The sequence below is a fragment of the Heteronotia binoei genome, chromosome 5, assembly GCF_032191835.1.
Source record: "Heteronotia binoei isolate CCM8104 ecotype False Entrance Well chromosome 5, APGP_CSIRO_Hbin_v1, whole genome shotgun sequence".
In the NCBI taxonomy this organism is placed as follows: domain Eukaryota; kingdom Metazoa; phylum Chordata; class Lepidosauria; order Squamata; family Gekkonidae; genus Heteronotia; species Heteronotia binoei.
In genome coordinates, this window is record NC_083227.1 from 156,769,934 (window position 1) to 156,787,245 (window position 17,312).

Below are 17,312 nucleotides of genomic sequence, written 5' to 3' on the forward strand. Positions count from 1 at the left end.
CTCTGCAGATATAGACCTCCAATGGTTTAAACACAAAATCAGAACAACCCGCATTTATCTCATTAATATAACAAATTTTGAGATACGGCTGTTGTTGTGATTTTGATTATACTACCATAAGGCATTTTGATAAATTAGAGCAGGAGTGGCCAACAGTAGCTCTCCAGATGTTTTTTGCCTACAACTCCCATCAGTCCCAGCCATCATGGCCAATGGCTGGGGCTGATGGGAGTTGTAGGTTAAAAACATCTGGAGAGCTACCGTTGGCCACCCCTGAAATAGAGTATTACGTCACCTTCTATAACATGTCCCTCCTTTGGGATGGTGGGATTCTACAAACATTAATAGCACCTTAAGACAGCACTGGTTCATACATTCTTATAACATCTATGACTTATAAGTATTGGACTCTGTGACAACTGAAAGAAATCAAAACCTCAGTTATAAAAATCTTACCCTAGATTTTGTGGTGGCAATTTCAGCCTTAAGGATATCTGGATCATACTTTGAACCAGATGAGGAACTGGAGACTACTATAAGGAGAGGAGAAAAAAGTTTTAAAATACACCATGGTGGAGAATAGTACACAAAATAAAGCACCACATTTTCCTTCTAAACACACAAACTCACACAAGACAGAAGAAAAGTATCATCTGTGGACTTCCGGGCTACGTCACCTTGCTAGCAGGTGGATTTGCGAGCTCTCCTGCTTGCAACTCCCCCTGATCGGACAGGGGGAGGGGTGCCACGTATGTGGCACCCCCAAAGAGACCCTGGGGGGGTCTCTTAGGCATGGGACTTTCACAGTGAGACGGGGGCGCAACGGCAGTTGCTCCTGTTCCTTCTGTGTGCTCTGAAGCTCTTCCCGTTGTGATCGCTAATCGAGGTGAACGCTCGATTGCTTGCCTTTCTCTTCTTTAACAAGCTTCTGATCTATCACCCCTCTATCTCAAGCATGTCAAATCTGCAATGCAAGTAAGTTCGCTTTCAATTGCCAAGGGCTAATGGGTCCTTTTTACATTTCAATGACTTAGTAGTTCAAAGGAAGGGAAAGAGATTGATATCTCTAATTTCCCTGTGAATAAAGCCATGGAATGTTAAAGAACGTCTTTAAGTACTGGAAACAATTTGAACTAATTGGAATATGGACATTTAAATCGACCCAGATCATAATTGGATATTTATTAAAGAGACTACTATTTGGCTGCAATACAGTCTGAACAAAATGAGATACCTGTTAGAGGGATTCTTCCTTGTTGTCTGATCTGAAATTCATATGTTAACATCTAAAACTTCCGTTGGAGGAGACTGAGAAGGACGGGCTATCTGGGACTCTGAGCTACTTTTTAATCAGGATTAATGGACTGAGTTTGCTGACAGAGAAAAATAACTTTGCTAAGTGAAATTTCTTACAAGATATTTTAAGCAGTTTAAAATCTCTGAGGCAAGATCTTGGTTTATTGGCAGACTTGGTTAAGAAGCAAACGGCAGCTTTTTTGCTGAAAGCTAGCGAAACATCAAATCTACATGAGCAGAGTGCTAAAGAGAACCTGCTGATGTTTGTGGAACTGAAATGGGAGACTGAGCTGTTGGGAAATCAACAAAAGAAAATTAAAATGGAATCTTATGGCGTACTTAAAAAAGAAGACCAGAAATGGAGACCGACTCAAGCTAGTTTGGGAGGAACAAAGGCTGTGGAATTTTTCTCATCTCCTTCGAGAAGGATGACTGCATTAAGAAGTAAGAAGATGCATTTTAACCAGAAAATCATGATGTGGAAATCTTTCAGAAAGAAGAGCCTGCTGAACTAGATTTTTCTCAGTGGATAGCTGGACATGGACTTTGTAAGAAATTCTGATATGTGAAATTAGAAGGCTAAGTGAGACTTCTTTTCTTTTTGTTTGTTTTTGGACTACAATAAGCTGTCTCGTTTAAAACAATATGGATTTAAAAGTTAAAGGGCTAAAAAGTTTTTGAAAAGAATTTTATGTAAAAATAGTTACTTCAGATGAATTTTTAAGAAGGCAGATAGCATAAGTTCCTGACAAATTGCTGAACTTGTTTTTAAAAGATAATATTAGTTTCTATGTTTGTTATAGATATGGGTAGTTTTACAAGTTAACATATAACTCAGGAGATAGACTTCTTTTCAGTAAAAAAGGGTTTTCTGAAATGTTTTTATCCTGGTGGATAGCTGGGTAGGTAACTCTCAATAAGAACAGGCATGAGACTTTTATTTGGGGGTCATAAAAAGTTATTTTTCCTAGCCCAATAGGGACACCAGAGGTGGATTAATTGTTAAAAAAGGCAGACAACACATATGTTATGTAAACTGCTAGATTTGTTTTTTTGAATAATGTCTCCCAGGAGAAACTGTTTATATTGAGATAGACATAATACCAGGCTGCATTTCTTTTTAGTTTTTTTTTTTTAAGGATAAAGATATGGATTTTTCGTGTTTATGCTAATGAGGATAGTGATAAATTAACAAATTAGTTTGTGTTTTTTAACAAGGTTAAGCCAAAGTAGTTAGTTTCCTGCTGAGACTGATCTGACTTGTTCATTTTTATATGTGTTGAAGAAGAACTGTTTAGACTTGTATTGCAAATAATAGTTTAGTAAAAATGTTTTCTAATGGAAGATAAAGATGGCAAAATATACGGAGAATTTTATACTTGCAGGTAGAACGAATTGGATATTCTATTTGGAGGTAGATTTAAAATTGATACATTTGTATTTTTTCTTTTCCCCCCTTTCCCATTCTGTATACGCCCTCCCTCCCTTTTCTTTTGTTTTGAATCTATGCTTATGTTTTTTCTTTTGTAGTTAAAACCAATAAAAATGATAAAACTTAGAAAAGTATCATCTCTAAAACTTTCGGTTTCATGGTTTAAGAAATGATCTGATATTCTGCTGCTTCTCACAAAATATTGCTAGAAAATACTAAATTTTTTTTTTAAAAAAAACCCATCTCTATTAAGGATGAACATTATTCCAATTGAGTCTATTACTTACAGTGCTCTTTTGTGTAAAAATAAGGCACCAGTACTCATAAATAAGGCTGGACTAATTTCTACCAGTTCCCCTTTCAGGACTTGGGAGAGCTCCCCGTCCAGGTGCTAGTACTCAGTACTGGGGAGTACCACCACGGAAAAGCTCGGATTATTTGCCAGTGCTACTGTAAATTACTGTCAATACGTGTTATTTCAACACATCTGTACATTATGGTGATGATCCAAGGTCAACTTGATAATAAATAAGTTGATTGTATGCACAGATTATTTTTTGTTGCACTCCTGAAGAGAAAAGCCACTTTTACAACAGATCTGTAGCTTGCCTCTTGAGACTAGGAGCTGGTGCTGAGGAAATTGAGGACGCCTCAATTACATACACAGTTTTCTTGCTCGTACATAAGTTATTTCTCTAGTCTGTGGCCTTTGTCTTCACTGTAGTTTATATGTGGGAGGGACGGTGGCTCAGTGGTAGAGCATCTGCTTGGGAAGCAGAAGGTCCCAGGTTCAATCCCTGGCATCTCCAAAAAACGGGCCAGGCAAATAGGTGTAAAAAACTTCAGCTTGAGACCCTGGAGAGCCGCTGCCAGTCTGAGAAGACAATACTGACTTTGATGGACCAAAGGTCTGATTCCGTATAAGGCAGCTTCATATGTTCATATATGTGAAAACTTCAGAAGGCCCTTCTGAAGTTGTGAAAACTTTTAGAAAATTCTTATGTATAGTTCAGCTAGGCAGGGAAAGCTTTAGAATTACTACATAGTGCCTTTCTTGTGAAGCATCTTGTTCCTGCATCGGCACAGAATAGAATCACAACCTGGGCTCATTTCAGAAACAGATTCTACAACCAGTTTTGTCAGCACTACTGCACTGAGTAGGAATACTAGGCAAGGGGTGTTTTTGCAGGATGAAGTCCAGCCGCCCAAAGCGCCACTCTGGCATCATATTATACTAATACTGTGCTAGCAAAAAAGACGAACAAACGGATATAAAGGGGCTGGAAGTGAACAAAGATAAATAACACCTTTAAGTGCCACTGGAAGGAAAAAATAAATAGAAATTCATCAAGTACTCACAGCTAGTCTGAGATCCCAGCTTGTGTTCCCAGACGTCATGAAGTTGTTGGTATTCTTGCTGTGCCAGTTCAAGCCTCTGCTGCTTTATTTGGTAAATTTCCTTCTGAGCCATCAGTGCTTCTTGTGCCAATACAAGGTAGTCCTTCAGCATATGCTCCTGCTCTCGTCGCCATTGTACTCGAGGGTCCTCTATCTGGGTTGTTTCTTTAAGAAGATGAAGAGGAAGATATTGGATTTATATCCCGCCCTCCACTCCGAAGAGTCTCAGAGCGGCTCACAATCTCCTTTCCCTTCCTCCCCCACAACAGACACCCTGTGAGGTAGATGAAGATATTGGATTTATATCCCGCCCTCCACTCCGAAGAGTCTCAGAGCGGCTCACAATCTCCTTTCCCTTCCTCCCCCACAACAGACACCCTGTGAGGTAGATGAAGATACTGGATTTATATCCCGCCCTCCACTCCGAAGAGTCTCAGAGCGGCTCACAATCTCCTTTCCCTTCCTCCCCCACAACAGACACCCTGTGAGGTAGATGAAGATACTGGATTTATATCCCGCCCTCCACTCCGAAGAGTCTCAGAACAGCCCACAATCTCCTTTCCCTTCCTCCCCCGCAACAGACACCCTGTGAAGTAGATGAAGATATTGGATCTATATCCCGCCCTCCACTCCGAAGAGTCTCAGAGCGGCTCACAATCTCCTTCACCTTCCTCCCCCACAACAGACACCCTGTGAGGTGGGTGGGGCTGGAGAGGGCTCTCACAGCAGCTGCCCTTTCAAGGACAACCTCTGCCAGAGCTATGGCTGACCCAGGGCCATGCTAGCAGGTGCAAGTGGAGGAGTGGGGAATCAAACCCGGTTCTCCCAGATAAGAGTCCGCACAGTTAACCACTACACCAAACTGGCTCTTTTTTTAAGCAAAAAAAAAGAGTAAAGATAAATTTTAAAAAAACTAAATGATGGCATTATGACTACAATCAGTATTTCTATCAGGTCCTTTTTTCACTCTGTGAATGTGGCATTTGTGTCTGCCAAGGATATACAACTACTAGACACCAGGCAGTTGCTTAACACAGCTCCTTAAAAACACAAATCTGTTCCTATCACTTCAAACGACAATATACGGTCAGGAGGGAAGGCAGTTAGAGAAATTGTTAGCCTGAAGCCGTCTGTATGAAGTACCCCACTGTGGATTTGTTTCTATTAATGCAACACATCCATTCATTCAAAGAGCTAAGATCAAAATTAAAAAAATATATACAATATACCCAATGATTACATCCAGACATAAGTGGTTAAAACAAGCAATTGTTAAATGTACATACTTTTAAATTTATAAAATAATTAGATTAAGCCAAAATTATTGTTGTCTGCCTAATTAAAATAGTCCAAACACAAAATCTTGCCACCTTGACAGTAGTTTCTTTACAACAGTCTGCTAAAAGAAGGGCAGAGGAGCAGAGTTGAAATGTTTTTTTAATAAGGTAGTATAATTGGGGCAATATATTTTCCCTGAATCCCTTGAGAAAAGTGGCAGAGAACATGCTCAATTGTCTCTGTTAGACCTTACTGGCATGGACAGAGGATGGACGGATAGACGGACACACACACACAGAGAATTTGAGCATATCTCCCCTAAAGAAGGGCACAAGGAAGTATGATAAAGGCTCTTCAGTACTTTGGAAATTCCAATGAGAATAAATAATTAGAAGACGGAAAATTTTGTATTTTGCTTCCCACTACCCAGGAGTATGAGACTCTGGAACCATCTATTTGTAAGGAGGTATCCCATAAACTCTGTTTATTTCTTTAGCTCAGGGGTGTCAAACTCATTTGTTATGAGGGCCGGATATGACATAAATGAGACCTTGCTGGGCTGGGCCATGTCGGGTTGGGCCATGTGTGTATCTATTTAAGATTAGGTAGCAGAGATATAAATTTTATAAAGAACACAGAAAAACAAATATATTTTTTAAAAACTTAAAACATGTTTAAAACATTAGTATTCATTGATCTTAAAGGTGCTTTCTTTGTATTTCTCCCATGGGATCCAGGGAACTGGGCAAAGGAAACTTTGGCTCTTTCCTTCCTTCCCCAGGGGACTGAGGGGGAGCCTTAGCCAATAGAAGGAAGAGAGACTTGGCTCAGTAGCTCTGCTGTGCAATTGAGAAAGCCTGGCACAGCAAGCTCTGCCTCCCCCCTTCCTCCCAAAGGGAGGAGCCTCAGCCAATGGAGAAAATAGGGGTTTTGCTCTGTAGCTCCTGTGCTGTTGAGCAAACCTTGCAAAGCAAGCTGTGATGCAGAAGGAAGCAAGAGAGAGGGAGAAGGAAGCAGATGACAGCCAGTTGCTCAGGGGCCGGATAGGAGCCCTTCAGGGGCCTAATTCGGCCCTCAAACTGCATGTTTGACATCCCTGCTTTAGCTCCTTTGTATTGGAGAAGTCCAATGATGATGATTGTTGAAACCCAACCCAGCTGAAAATTATCTGAAAGGATTAAGGAGGCTAGTCTCAGGAAGAAAATATTTAACTTAAGCCACATGCATATGGCATAAAACCAGGCCTGAGTTTCAAATGAGACTTGTCCCACCTTTAACCTGAGGAGAGCATTGGGGACACATCTTAAGACTCCTAACAGAGATCTAAAAAATTCAAATTGAATTGCTTCCAATTTGAAGTAGCTCTTAATGCAACTCAAGGTTATCACTACTCTCATGAAATCGGCAATAGGCTTGGCTATCCCAACAGAAAAACCAAATAGGCCAGGCAGTTAGTGTGCTCTGCATTTAACCCATCTTCCATTTCATTACAGTTTATTGTTTCCATTATATCATATACAAGAAACAGCTTTCAGGTTTTGCATATGATGGATGTTACATTTTGCTGGGTCATTTATTCCCTTATCTAAATGTAAGTATGCTAGTTATTCCCTATTCACAGCCTATCATTTGAGGATTTATTAGAAAAAACAAAGCAGACACTGGATTTCTGCATCCCTCCATTACAGATATATAAGGACAGGGAAATAAGAACTTTATATAACATAGGCCCTTTTCACACAGCCATCTTAAACTGGCTGTTCTCCTTGATGGCTGATTCCTTGTAAAGCAACATGGAGATGGAGGTTTCAGACAGCATATTGAAATCCATTTATGAGCAATGATTCAAGCACCCTGCCCATTTCCAACCACGTTGCTCCCCTCTTACTGTCCTTTCTCACAGTGTGTTCTAGTTCAGCTTTTAAAAATATTCTAATTTCTGAGCTATCGCGCTAGACCAACATAGCAATTCAGTGACAGATGCAAGCATTTTAATACTGTCAATATAGAACTGAATTCCTGTATTGGTCCAGCACGGGGGCCTGTGGGCATATCTGGAATTCTGACACGGCGCAGTGGGCAAAGTAACAAAATGGCTGCCCCAAGAGGCAGAGCCAGCCACAAAATGGCTGCCACAGCTTAACTTCAATAACACAGTGTAGATCCTTGCTCAGTCACGGCAGCTGCTGTTAAAGCTGCCTAAAAATGCTTGGCAGGCATTTGAAAAGGTGCCACTGGGGGCCATGATGCCGATTGAGCACCACTTTGAAGACCCCTGGGTCTATTCTAGCACTATAGCACAAAAGTTGGAATGTTAACAAAAGCTGAAATAGAACATAGGAAGAAAAAGGGTGAGGGGGAAACGGCACTTTCAGTAACACCACAGACATTTCAAACACCATACCACCGTAGCAATCCAGAAATGCAAAAAATGCCTGAAAATAGACAAACCAAGTTATCAAACAAAAACAAAAGTAGCTTTGTTTGAAAAAAGGAAAATAAAATCAATTAGCAGTTGGGTGCCAAAATGGTTGTGTCTGAAATGACATTACATATCTGTTAACATCCAGCAACTAAAATGGATTACAAAGTTTGTTTGAAAGAGGCCATAGTCTCAGCTACAATATGGAGGAAGTATCTTATATCTTGGTTATTCCCATCTGAGATGTACACTGCTTCTTAGTTCCATTGATAAAGAGTTCGTGATATTACAGCTATAAATGGGAAGATGCTGACATATGAATTTTCATAAGAACATAAGAGAAGCCATGTTAGATCAGGCCAATGGCCCATCCAGTACAACATTCTGTGTCACGGTGGCCATGCTTGTGGCCACCACCACCTCCTGTGGCAGTGAATTCCACATGTTAATCACCCTTTGGGTGAAGAAGTACTTCCTTTTATCCATTTTAACCTGTCTGCTCAGCAATTTCATCGAATGCCCACGAGTTCTTGTATTGTGAGAAAGGAAGAAAAGTACTTCTTTCTCTACTTTCTCCATCCCATGCATTATCTTGTAAACCTCTATCATGTCACCCCGCAGTCGACGTTTCTCCAAGCTAAAGAGCCCTAAGCGTTTCAACCTTTCTTCATAGGGAAGGTGTTCCAGCCCTTTAATCATTCTAGTTGCCCTTTTCTGAACTTTCTCCAATGCTATAATATCCTTTTTGAGGTGCGGCGACCAGAACTGCACACAGTACTCCAAATGAGACCGCACCATCGATTTATACAGGGGCATTATGATACTGGCTGATTTGTTTTTCAATTTCATTTCATGCTGGTTTGTTAGCAGGTGAGCGTGCATGTGCCAGGGCAAAAGAGAAAATCTCCTGTTTCTTTCAATTTCTGCTGAAGGTTTCTCTTTGAAAAGCAAGGACAAGAATTTCATTTTTTTTCAACCAGCTTTAAATGCTGCAGGCTGTCTGAACTAATCATGCTTGAGCTAGGATGCCTAGTTACCACATACTGAATAATACATACAAAGGGACTGCAGGAAACTAAAGGCATCTAATCTCCATAATTTAGAAGTTCTTTAAACATTTAGTGAAAACCGTCGTGGCAAGGAAGCTGTTAAAGCAAAGATTTTCTTCTTGGCTGAGTAATCTAGGATACAGAAGAATACTTTCCACAGACCTAAAGACTTAAATATGTTGTCCCTGTGTACAGACGTTATGATAGCGGCTGCCAGCATACGCACTATATTGTCAGAGAGCCTACTAATACAAAAGACAGTGTACACTTTAAAAACAGATCCCAGGCCCCTTCTTTCCCCACCTCATGCTTTCAAAGGTACAATATTGCCTTTTATGTGTTTTTTTAAGAACCTTCTAGGGCGTCTCAACCCTATGTTGCGAAGAATCAAGTATAAATTATTCCGGCATCTATACCTCTGTGTATGATTTTTATCACTAAAAGACTTGCTATATACAACCCTGGGAGGAGCAGAACTGCAGACAGAAATGGTACAAAATTTAATAATCCTTTGCTGCTGCTTCCAGTGCTTTGAAATTCTCTCTGCCAATTTTACATAAAATTTCAATCAACAATAGAGGCAGGAATGCTACTAGCAAATGTTATTACACACCCAAGAATCCTCGCAGAAGAAGAAGAAGATATTGGATTTATATCCCGCCCTCCACTCCGAAGAGTCTCAGAGCGGCTCACAATCTCCTTTCCCTTCCTCCCCCACAACAGACACCCTGTGAGGTGGGTGGGGCTGGAGAGGGCTCTCACAGCAGCTGCCCTTTCAAGGACAACCTCTGTCAGAGCTATGACTGACCCAAGGCCATTCCAGCAGGTGTAAGTGGAGGAGTGGGGAATCAAACCCGGTTCTCCCAGATAAGAGTCCGCACACTTAACCACTACACCAAACTGGCTCTCTGGCAGGAAGGACCGACAGGTACCAGTGCTGACAGACTGCACAAATACCACACAAATGCCACAATCTGTTCTTTCGCATATCTAATAGGTTTAGTCCTATTATTGCATTCTAGCAATTAATTCATTAAACCCAATCCATCCGTTACAATACTACTCAAGCTTCAACTACTAAACAAGTTATCATCCTCCATAAGACACACGTTCATCCCAGCTATAAAAAAATGGCTCACTAATAGAGCCATAAGACATTCTATACATACTTCAAATACAAATCGCCAACCAGTATTGAGTTTAAGTGAAATATGAGATAATTTTGAGTCAGACAAGGGAGGGGTCCAAGAAATTGCCAACAGATTATAAACCTGGCTTCTCTCTAGATATTCCAATGAAGCCTGAGGAAACACAAATATTACTTTTCATTAATAATGCAGTGAGGATGTTGCTACTCTACATTCCGTTTAATTATCTTTAGCCAAAATCACAAATCTGCTGGTGGAAGTTCCAGTGAAACATTTTTTGAACCAGGTTTCCAATGTATAAGTAGCGTGCATCTATTCACTTGACTTTAAACTGAATTTCAATCTGTCCTTGAGTTTGCTTAGAATAATTACACTCAAAGTCATTTGACAATTACATCTAACATAACAGCACTGTTTTTTTTTTCCATTCTTTATTCTGCTAACTCTTCGTATCAAAATCTGATCACAGCTAGTACCTAGTTCAAATACCTGTCTCAATCTAAGGAATGAATATTTATTATTAAACGAGGAATAAGGCCTGTTGTAAAGAAAAATACAACGGGTTCTAGAAAGAGGCTCTGGGCGCCCGTGCTGTCTTCCCACTCAAAGCGAAGGCATTCACTCCCCACACCCTTGGCGTCTTCCCAAAGGGCTTAGGGCGGTGTACAACACAATACATAAATATGTAATTAAAATACATCAGCTGCAATATATATTTCCATGGTGGCTCGTAGTTGTCTAACAAATTACCAACTCAAAGTATTTTTGCACAGGTCATAATTAAAGCAAGATCACAAAAGTAGAAGTATTCCCCAACAAGGTATTCATAGTGCAACCCTAAATAAACATTACTCCAGTCTAAGACCATTGATTTTAGGCTACGGGGTTACACTGTCAAGAGCATAAATACCTGTCAACTTTTCTAAGTATCAGTGTAGGCAGCAAGTCAATTAAGTAGGATGAAAACACTTTTTTTTTTTAGAATTATATGGTAACACTGAAAGGGGGAGCACTGTTGTTTAACTCTAGTTCTGTAAGCATGTGTGGTTACTATGGAAACTAAGAAAAAGTAACAGTAACAATGGTTGGAAGGAGAAGAGGGGAGGGGGGAAGATTAGGAGTGTTATACTTTTAAAACCTGCGCGCGTTGGTGCTAGGCAAGATTGTGAGGGAATTCACCAATCAGTGAGTTCCACAGGGGGTTTGGCTTAGGTATATAAGGACTGTGCTGCGACACAGAAGGCGGAGTCGACGGGTGGAATCCATCTATCCGGGCTCCCCGTGCTTTGCAAACCACGTTTGGATTAAACAATCCTTGTTGGACCCTCCTGTGTATGAGTCATTGTTTAACATACAACATCTGGACAGGCTCTACACGTAACAACCTCATAACACTAAGGGATTTTTATCCAGCAGGCAGGGATCGTGTCCAAAGAATCTTTTGCAGGAACATGTTATAGAATAGCAGCAAAACTATTGTTTTATGTTTTTATTATAATCTTGCTCTTATAGGGGCTTCCAGTGTATCCTATCCAAATTAAGTTAAAAAAAAAGTATGTGCTCTTTATAAAGTCTATATCTCCACTACCTGGCATTCGGACATACTCCCAGTGATTTCAGGGGTGTGTGGTACATACAACTGAGTTATGCTAATAAGCTCCAGCACCTCTTTTTCTACAAAATGACTCCTGTGCATGATAATCATAGCAATTTATACTCTGCTGTCACCAACACTGCCTCAAGATCTGATCAGTAAGTCTATTTTTTAAACTTTTTATTTATGTACATTTCCTTTCCATCAAAATATCCGCAAGGCAGGACTATGACAGCTATTGTTCATTTTTCAGTTTTTGATGTTAGAATTTTTAAAAATCTGCATTACTTGAGAGGAAGTCCGCAGTTCTATAAATATATACAATTATAAATATGTAAATCAGGAGGGATTGGTTTTTTTCTTCTTGTAATACAGAAAGTAATTTCATTTCCTATAATCAAGGTAATGTAGGGGGGGAGATTTTAATGAAGCAGAAAACGTTGGGAAGGAGATGCAGAAAATGATTAATTTCAAAATGGCTAAAATAATCCCATATTCAGTCCAGAAAACAGCAACCCGATTGAAGGTATAAGGCATCAGAATAAATAAAACAAGATTAAAAGAAAACAAACAGTAGTAGGATGCAAGCCATCTGAAATCACTAAATGAAATCTCTCAAAAGTCTCTTGTCTTATTCTTATTCATCGGAAAATCTCAATAATCTACCAGAAAGTAGAAAGCTCTCATGAGAGACAATTTGAAGATTATACTAAAGGTAACATAGCACACCCAGGCCTGTAGCAAATGACTATGGCAACAGAAAATATGCTACACAAACTTTTAGGCTGGAAAAACTGAAAGAATCCATAGCACCTCTCAGTAAAAAGCTATACTAGAAATAAACATGCTATCACAATATATTACAGGAATTCTGGGAAAAATATAATTGTTTCTACAACCACTTCTAAAATATTTCATCTTTGATGCTATAATAACTACCTATGTGCTTTAACCAAGCAATAATCTGGACAAAGCAGACATCCGGAAGTAGAAGACAAATATGTAAGACTCAGCAGGGCTTTTTTCTGTAGAAAAAGCCCAGCAGGAACTTATTTGCATATTACACCACACCAAGCCAGCCAAAACTGTGTTCCTGTGCACTCCTGCTCAAAAAAAGAAAGAAAAAAACCCTGCACATGCAGCGTATGTTGTGTGCGTAATTAATTTGCCTAATTTACTGTACAACAAAGATTGCACAAAAACAACAGTGAAAAATGACTCTCTCTCGCACAACACCTGAAAAAGCTGAATACGATGCAAAAATAAAAAATGTGGCTGTCAGCCATATAAGTTATTACCAGATTGGGCTTTTCAAAATTGCCCCTAAACTGACACAATGTGAAATTAAAACCAAGTTTAGGTCCAATGACATCTTTAAGACCAGCAAACTTTACTTCTGGGTATAAGCTTTGGTGTTCATGCATACTTGTAGCTGAAGAAGCGTGCATGCACAAAAAAAGCTTCTAGCAGGAATTCAACTTTGTTGGTCTTAAAGGTGCCACTGGACGAAAAACTTTTTCTCTTGCTTCAGACCAACACAGCTACCCACCTGAACAATGTGGCATTATCATCTTGAATTTGTTAAGCTGCAGCATCAGTTCATACTTTCATTGTCAGGTGCACTGGAATGCAATTGAGTGAGGAAAATAACCATGGACTAATTGATAGCAAATTTCCTCCCCCCCATTAGAAGAGAGAAGTGACAGTCCAGTTTGTACTAGCTTTCATTTTGTTGGCAATTTTTATTTCTCCACTGGTCTTTGTTTACCCAAGCAAAAGATTGCTTAGAGCTCTCCAATCTTCATCCTCAACCAGAAATACTCTTCTGTTGTTTAAAACCATCCCAGACTACATTTTTTTTTTAGCGTACAGCCTACAAGCTGCTGCAACAGCAGCTAAAGTGCTAATTCAGCTTCCTTTCCCCTAGCAGAAAGGAACGAGTTTTGAATACAAAACTCTCCTTGGGACAGAGTGTGGGAAACACACTTTTGGAATCATTTTCTGTTGTTCAGTCGCACAGTCGAGTCCGACTCTTTGCGACCCCATGAACAAAGTCATGCCAGGCCTTCTCGTCTTCCACCATCCTCCGAAGTCTGCTCAAATTCATGTTTGTTACATCAGTAACGCTGTCCAGCCATCTCATCTTTTGCCGACCCCTTCTTCTTTTACCTTCTGTCTTTCCCAGCATCAGGATCTTCTCCAGGGAGTGCTCCCTTCTCATTTGGTGGCCAAAGTTATTTGAGTTTCAGCATCGGACCATTCCAGGGAACAGTCGGGGTTGATTTCCCTTAGGACTGACTGGAATCATTAGCAGAGACCAAATGCTTAGTCTGCTACATCACTTCTAAATACACTGAAGTGCCAGCATTTATGAAATATTAAATAACAGATTCAAGGTTTTATAAATTACTCATTCATACTTTGTTCTGCAGCACTAGCAAAAACCTTCAGAAAAGGGATAAGGGGAGGGGGGTGGGAAGTCAACAGTTTCAGAAGACTGGGAAAGCATTTATATATAGCAGAATGGCTGGAGCAAATATCCATCTTCTTTTATCACCTCTCGCAGTATTCAGAGCATTACACCATTCCACTTCAATGAATGCAACTTTTGGGGAACTGCTTGAGAGCCCCGGGGATGACCCTCTCAGCGGTGGTTTCAGCAAGGGAGCTTGGAAGGAGATGATGATCAGAGAGTTTAACTCTCCCCCCTTTGGTCCATCAAAGTCAGTACTGTCTACTCAGAATGGCAGCGGCTCTCCAGGGTCTCAAGTTGAGGTTTTCCACACCTATTTGCCTGGACCCTTTTTAGCTGGAGATGCCGGGGATTGAACCTGGAACCTTCTGCTTACCAAGCAGATGCTCTACCACTGAGCCACCATCCCTATGAAGCTGCCTTATACTGAATCAGACCTTTGGTCCATCAAAGTCAGTATTATCTACTCAGACTGGCAGCGGCTCTCCCGGGTCTCAAGCTGAGGTTTTTCACACCTCTTTGCCTGGACCCTTTTTAGCTGGAGATGCCAGGGATTGAACCTGGGACCTTCTGCTTCCCAAGCAGATGCTTACCACTGAGCTACCGTCCCTCCCCAACTTTTTGCAGCATTCCTTATATACAGGCGATGCTACATGCAGAGCATCCTATGCAGAACTTCTGCTGGATGCAAGGAGATTGGGGATTAATGTGTTCAACCCCATTCCTCTTCACACACATTCAATGCATGCATGGACTAGTGAGGAGTACCAAACATGCACAGCGCACAGATGAATCTGGAATGAGAAAATCCATACAGATTTGGAGATAAAACATGTTGTATGAAGTTTTCCTCTGTTAGCCGAGTTAGTATAAACTGGCTCAGTTTTTTAGCCTCCGGCTCACACATTTTTGTCTTAGCTGAGGAAGGATGACCCCAGATCACACTAATTTATGCAGTGGCTCACATCTTTAATGCCAGCAGCTCGCAAAGTAGAATTTTTGCTCACAAAACTCCACAGCTTAGAGGCACTATTGGTTGTATGGATTAAGTGTCTCCGTACTGCTAACACAAAATCACATCACACTTACTGGTGTTATGGTCAATATAATAGGCTCCAACTTGAGGATCATAAGCCTCTTCCCATCCCAGTGGCAACTCATCACTTATGCAGTCAGCAAAGGTGAGTGGCTTAGTATACCTGAAAGGAAAAATACGGATATTTAGATCCCACAAAATTTTGCCAATGAACAGTTCTGAAAAAAAAAAAAATTAATGGCAGTCCTTCGACTAAAAATGGTTGAGGGAAGAATAGCTGAGCTTAACATTTAGCAATACATCTACATATATTATCATTTTCCCCATTTATTAAAAACAGCAAGTTTATTCAATGCCATTTCTAGATAAAAATTCCCATTCCTAACCCAGTTCAGCTAGCACTCACTCGACAAGTCAACATGAAGGTCTTCTATCGACAAAATCTGCCTCTGCTCCACAATGCACAAAGAAGTCTTATCTCTTGCTTCAAAAATATGTATTCATGTAGGAGCAAGTTAATGTTTGACTTGCAGTGTGTGAATTATTAAAATTGCACAAATGAAATAAGGGGATGAGAACTGTTAAATCACATCGTGTGACAAAGCACTACACCCCGATTTATAACAATAAACTAATTCACCCTCTTCACGGTTCCTCAGCACTGTAAGCATAAGCACTAGATTATTTTTAAGTAGCCTCTCTTATAAACCATCCTCCCTCAGAACATCAAACAGAGATTAATAGTGTCATCCACGATGGCGCTGGGACTCCCCCAATTTGTATCGGCTCCTACACATCAAGCAGGCTGCACACTAGACCTTATTTTTGGCATGCAGATTAATATGGATTTTTTTTTTGACATGCAGATTAATATGGTGGCCACTGATGTGGTCTCATGGTCAGACTACTTCACCTTGAAGGCCCAGCAGGAGCCTGATGGACCCAACTGGGTTTCAGAACACTCTGTGAGATCCAATGCACCCTGGCGATTCATTAGATGAGCTGGAGGAGGACTGGCACAGCTGGCTTTCTGAGGCCATCGACAAAATTGCTCCCTGGTGCCCTTGTACCAAACTAGCCCCATGGTATACTCCAGAGCTACAGGAGATGAAGTGAGAACTGAGACAGCTTGAACAAAGCAGGAGTCAAGTTTCACCTTTAAGACCAACCAATTTTTATTTAGAACGTAAGCTTTCGTGTGCTCTTAAGCACACTTCATCAGATGAGGAATCCAGCACAGTGAGCAAAGCCATACATAGCTGAGGAGAGCCATACATAGCTGGTAGGCAGTGGCCCAGAATGCATGGTACAGATTTAAGAACCAATGACAGTGAAGTAAAATTATCTGGTAGGCAGTGGTTTAGAATGTAAAACGGTACAATGACAGAATAGCAAAATTAACGGATTGAGCAAACCTTTGATCTGAGCAGCACGAGCATGCGAAAGCAACAAAACAGCAGTATGCAGTAAAATTAACAAATTGAGCAAACCTTTGATCTGAGTAGCATGAGCATGCGAAAGCAACAAAACAGTAGTATGTCAAAATGTGAGATTGTCTGTCAATGACAATGGGAGATGGGTTCAATATATGTAACGGGATAAGCAACCAAAGTCCCTGTTTCAGTGTGTCAATACAGCTAAAAGAGAAATACATTGAATACTGATATTCTTGTCCACCTAATTTACTTTTTAACATGTAAACATAATTCTAGTTTGCCATAGGAAAAAGGAATACAATAAAATATAGTGAAAATGGGTAAAGCATATGTAATGAGATATACAGCCAATATCCCTATTTTGAGTATGTCAATACAAATAATTATACTGATACACAATTCTAAAAGAGAAACACATTGGAATACTGTGGATGTATAGCTATACTCACTGAGAGTGGGTATAGCATCTGTACTGAGATACAAAACCAATATCCCTGTTCAGTCCTGGGGAGGTGTTTGTTCCAAGTTTCATAATAATTTGTAATTCAGCAGTTTCTCTCTCCATTCTGTTATTGAAGTTCCTTTGCAGTAAAACAGCTTGAGTAAGGGTGGTGACATACTCGTAACGAAGCTACAAGAACATCTTATAGGTTTATGAAATCCTATGAGACAGCGGTGAAGGCCACTAAAAAGACTTTTTATGCAGTCTCCATTGAGTCTGCTAGCTCTTGCCTGGCCCAATTATTTAGG

The 17,312-nt window shown here is 40.3% G+C and overlaps 1 protein-coding gene across 1 annotated transcript in view; it reads right to left on the reverse strand.

The window, feature by feature from the left end:
* Positions 1–17,312, reverse strand: part of WWC1 (WW and C2 domain containing 1) — a 144,043-nt gene that overhangs the window by 57,112 nt on the left and 69,619 nt on the right. Inside the window, exons 2-4 of the mRNA XM_060240622.1 lie at positions 15,180–15,289; positions 4,088–4,291; positions 457–533 (exon numbers count right to left, since the gene is read on the reverse strand). Of these exons, the coding sequence (XP_060096605.1) occupies positions 457–533; positions 4,088–4,291; positions 15,180–15,289 (391 nt within the window). The remainder of the gene's footprint in view (positions 1–456; positions 534–4,087; positions 4,292–15,179; positions 15,290–17,312) is intronic.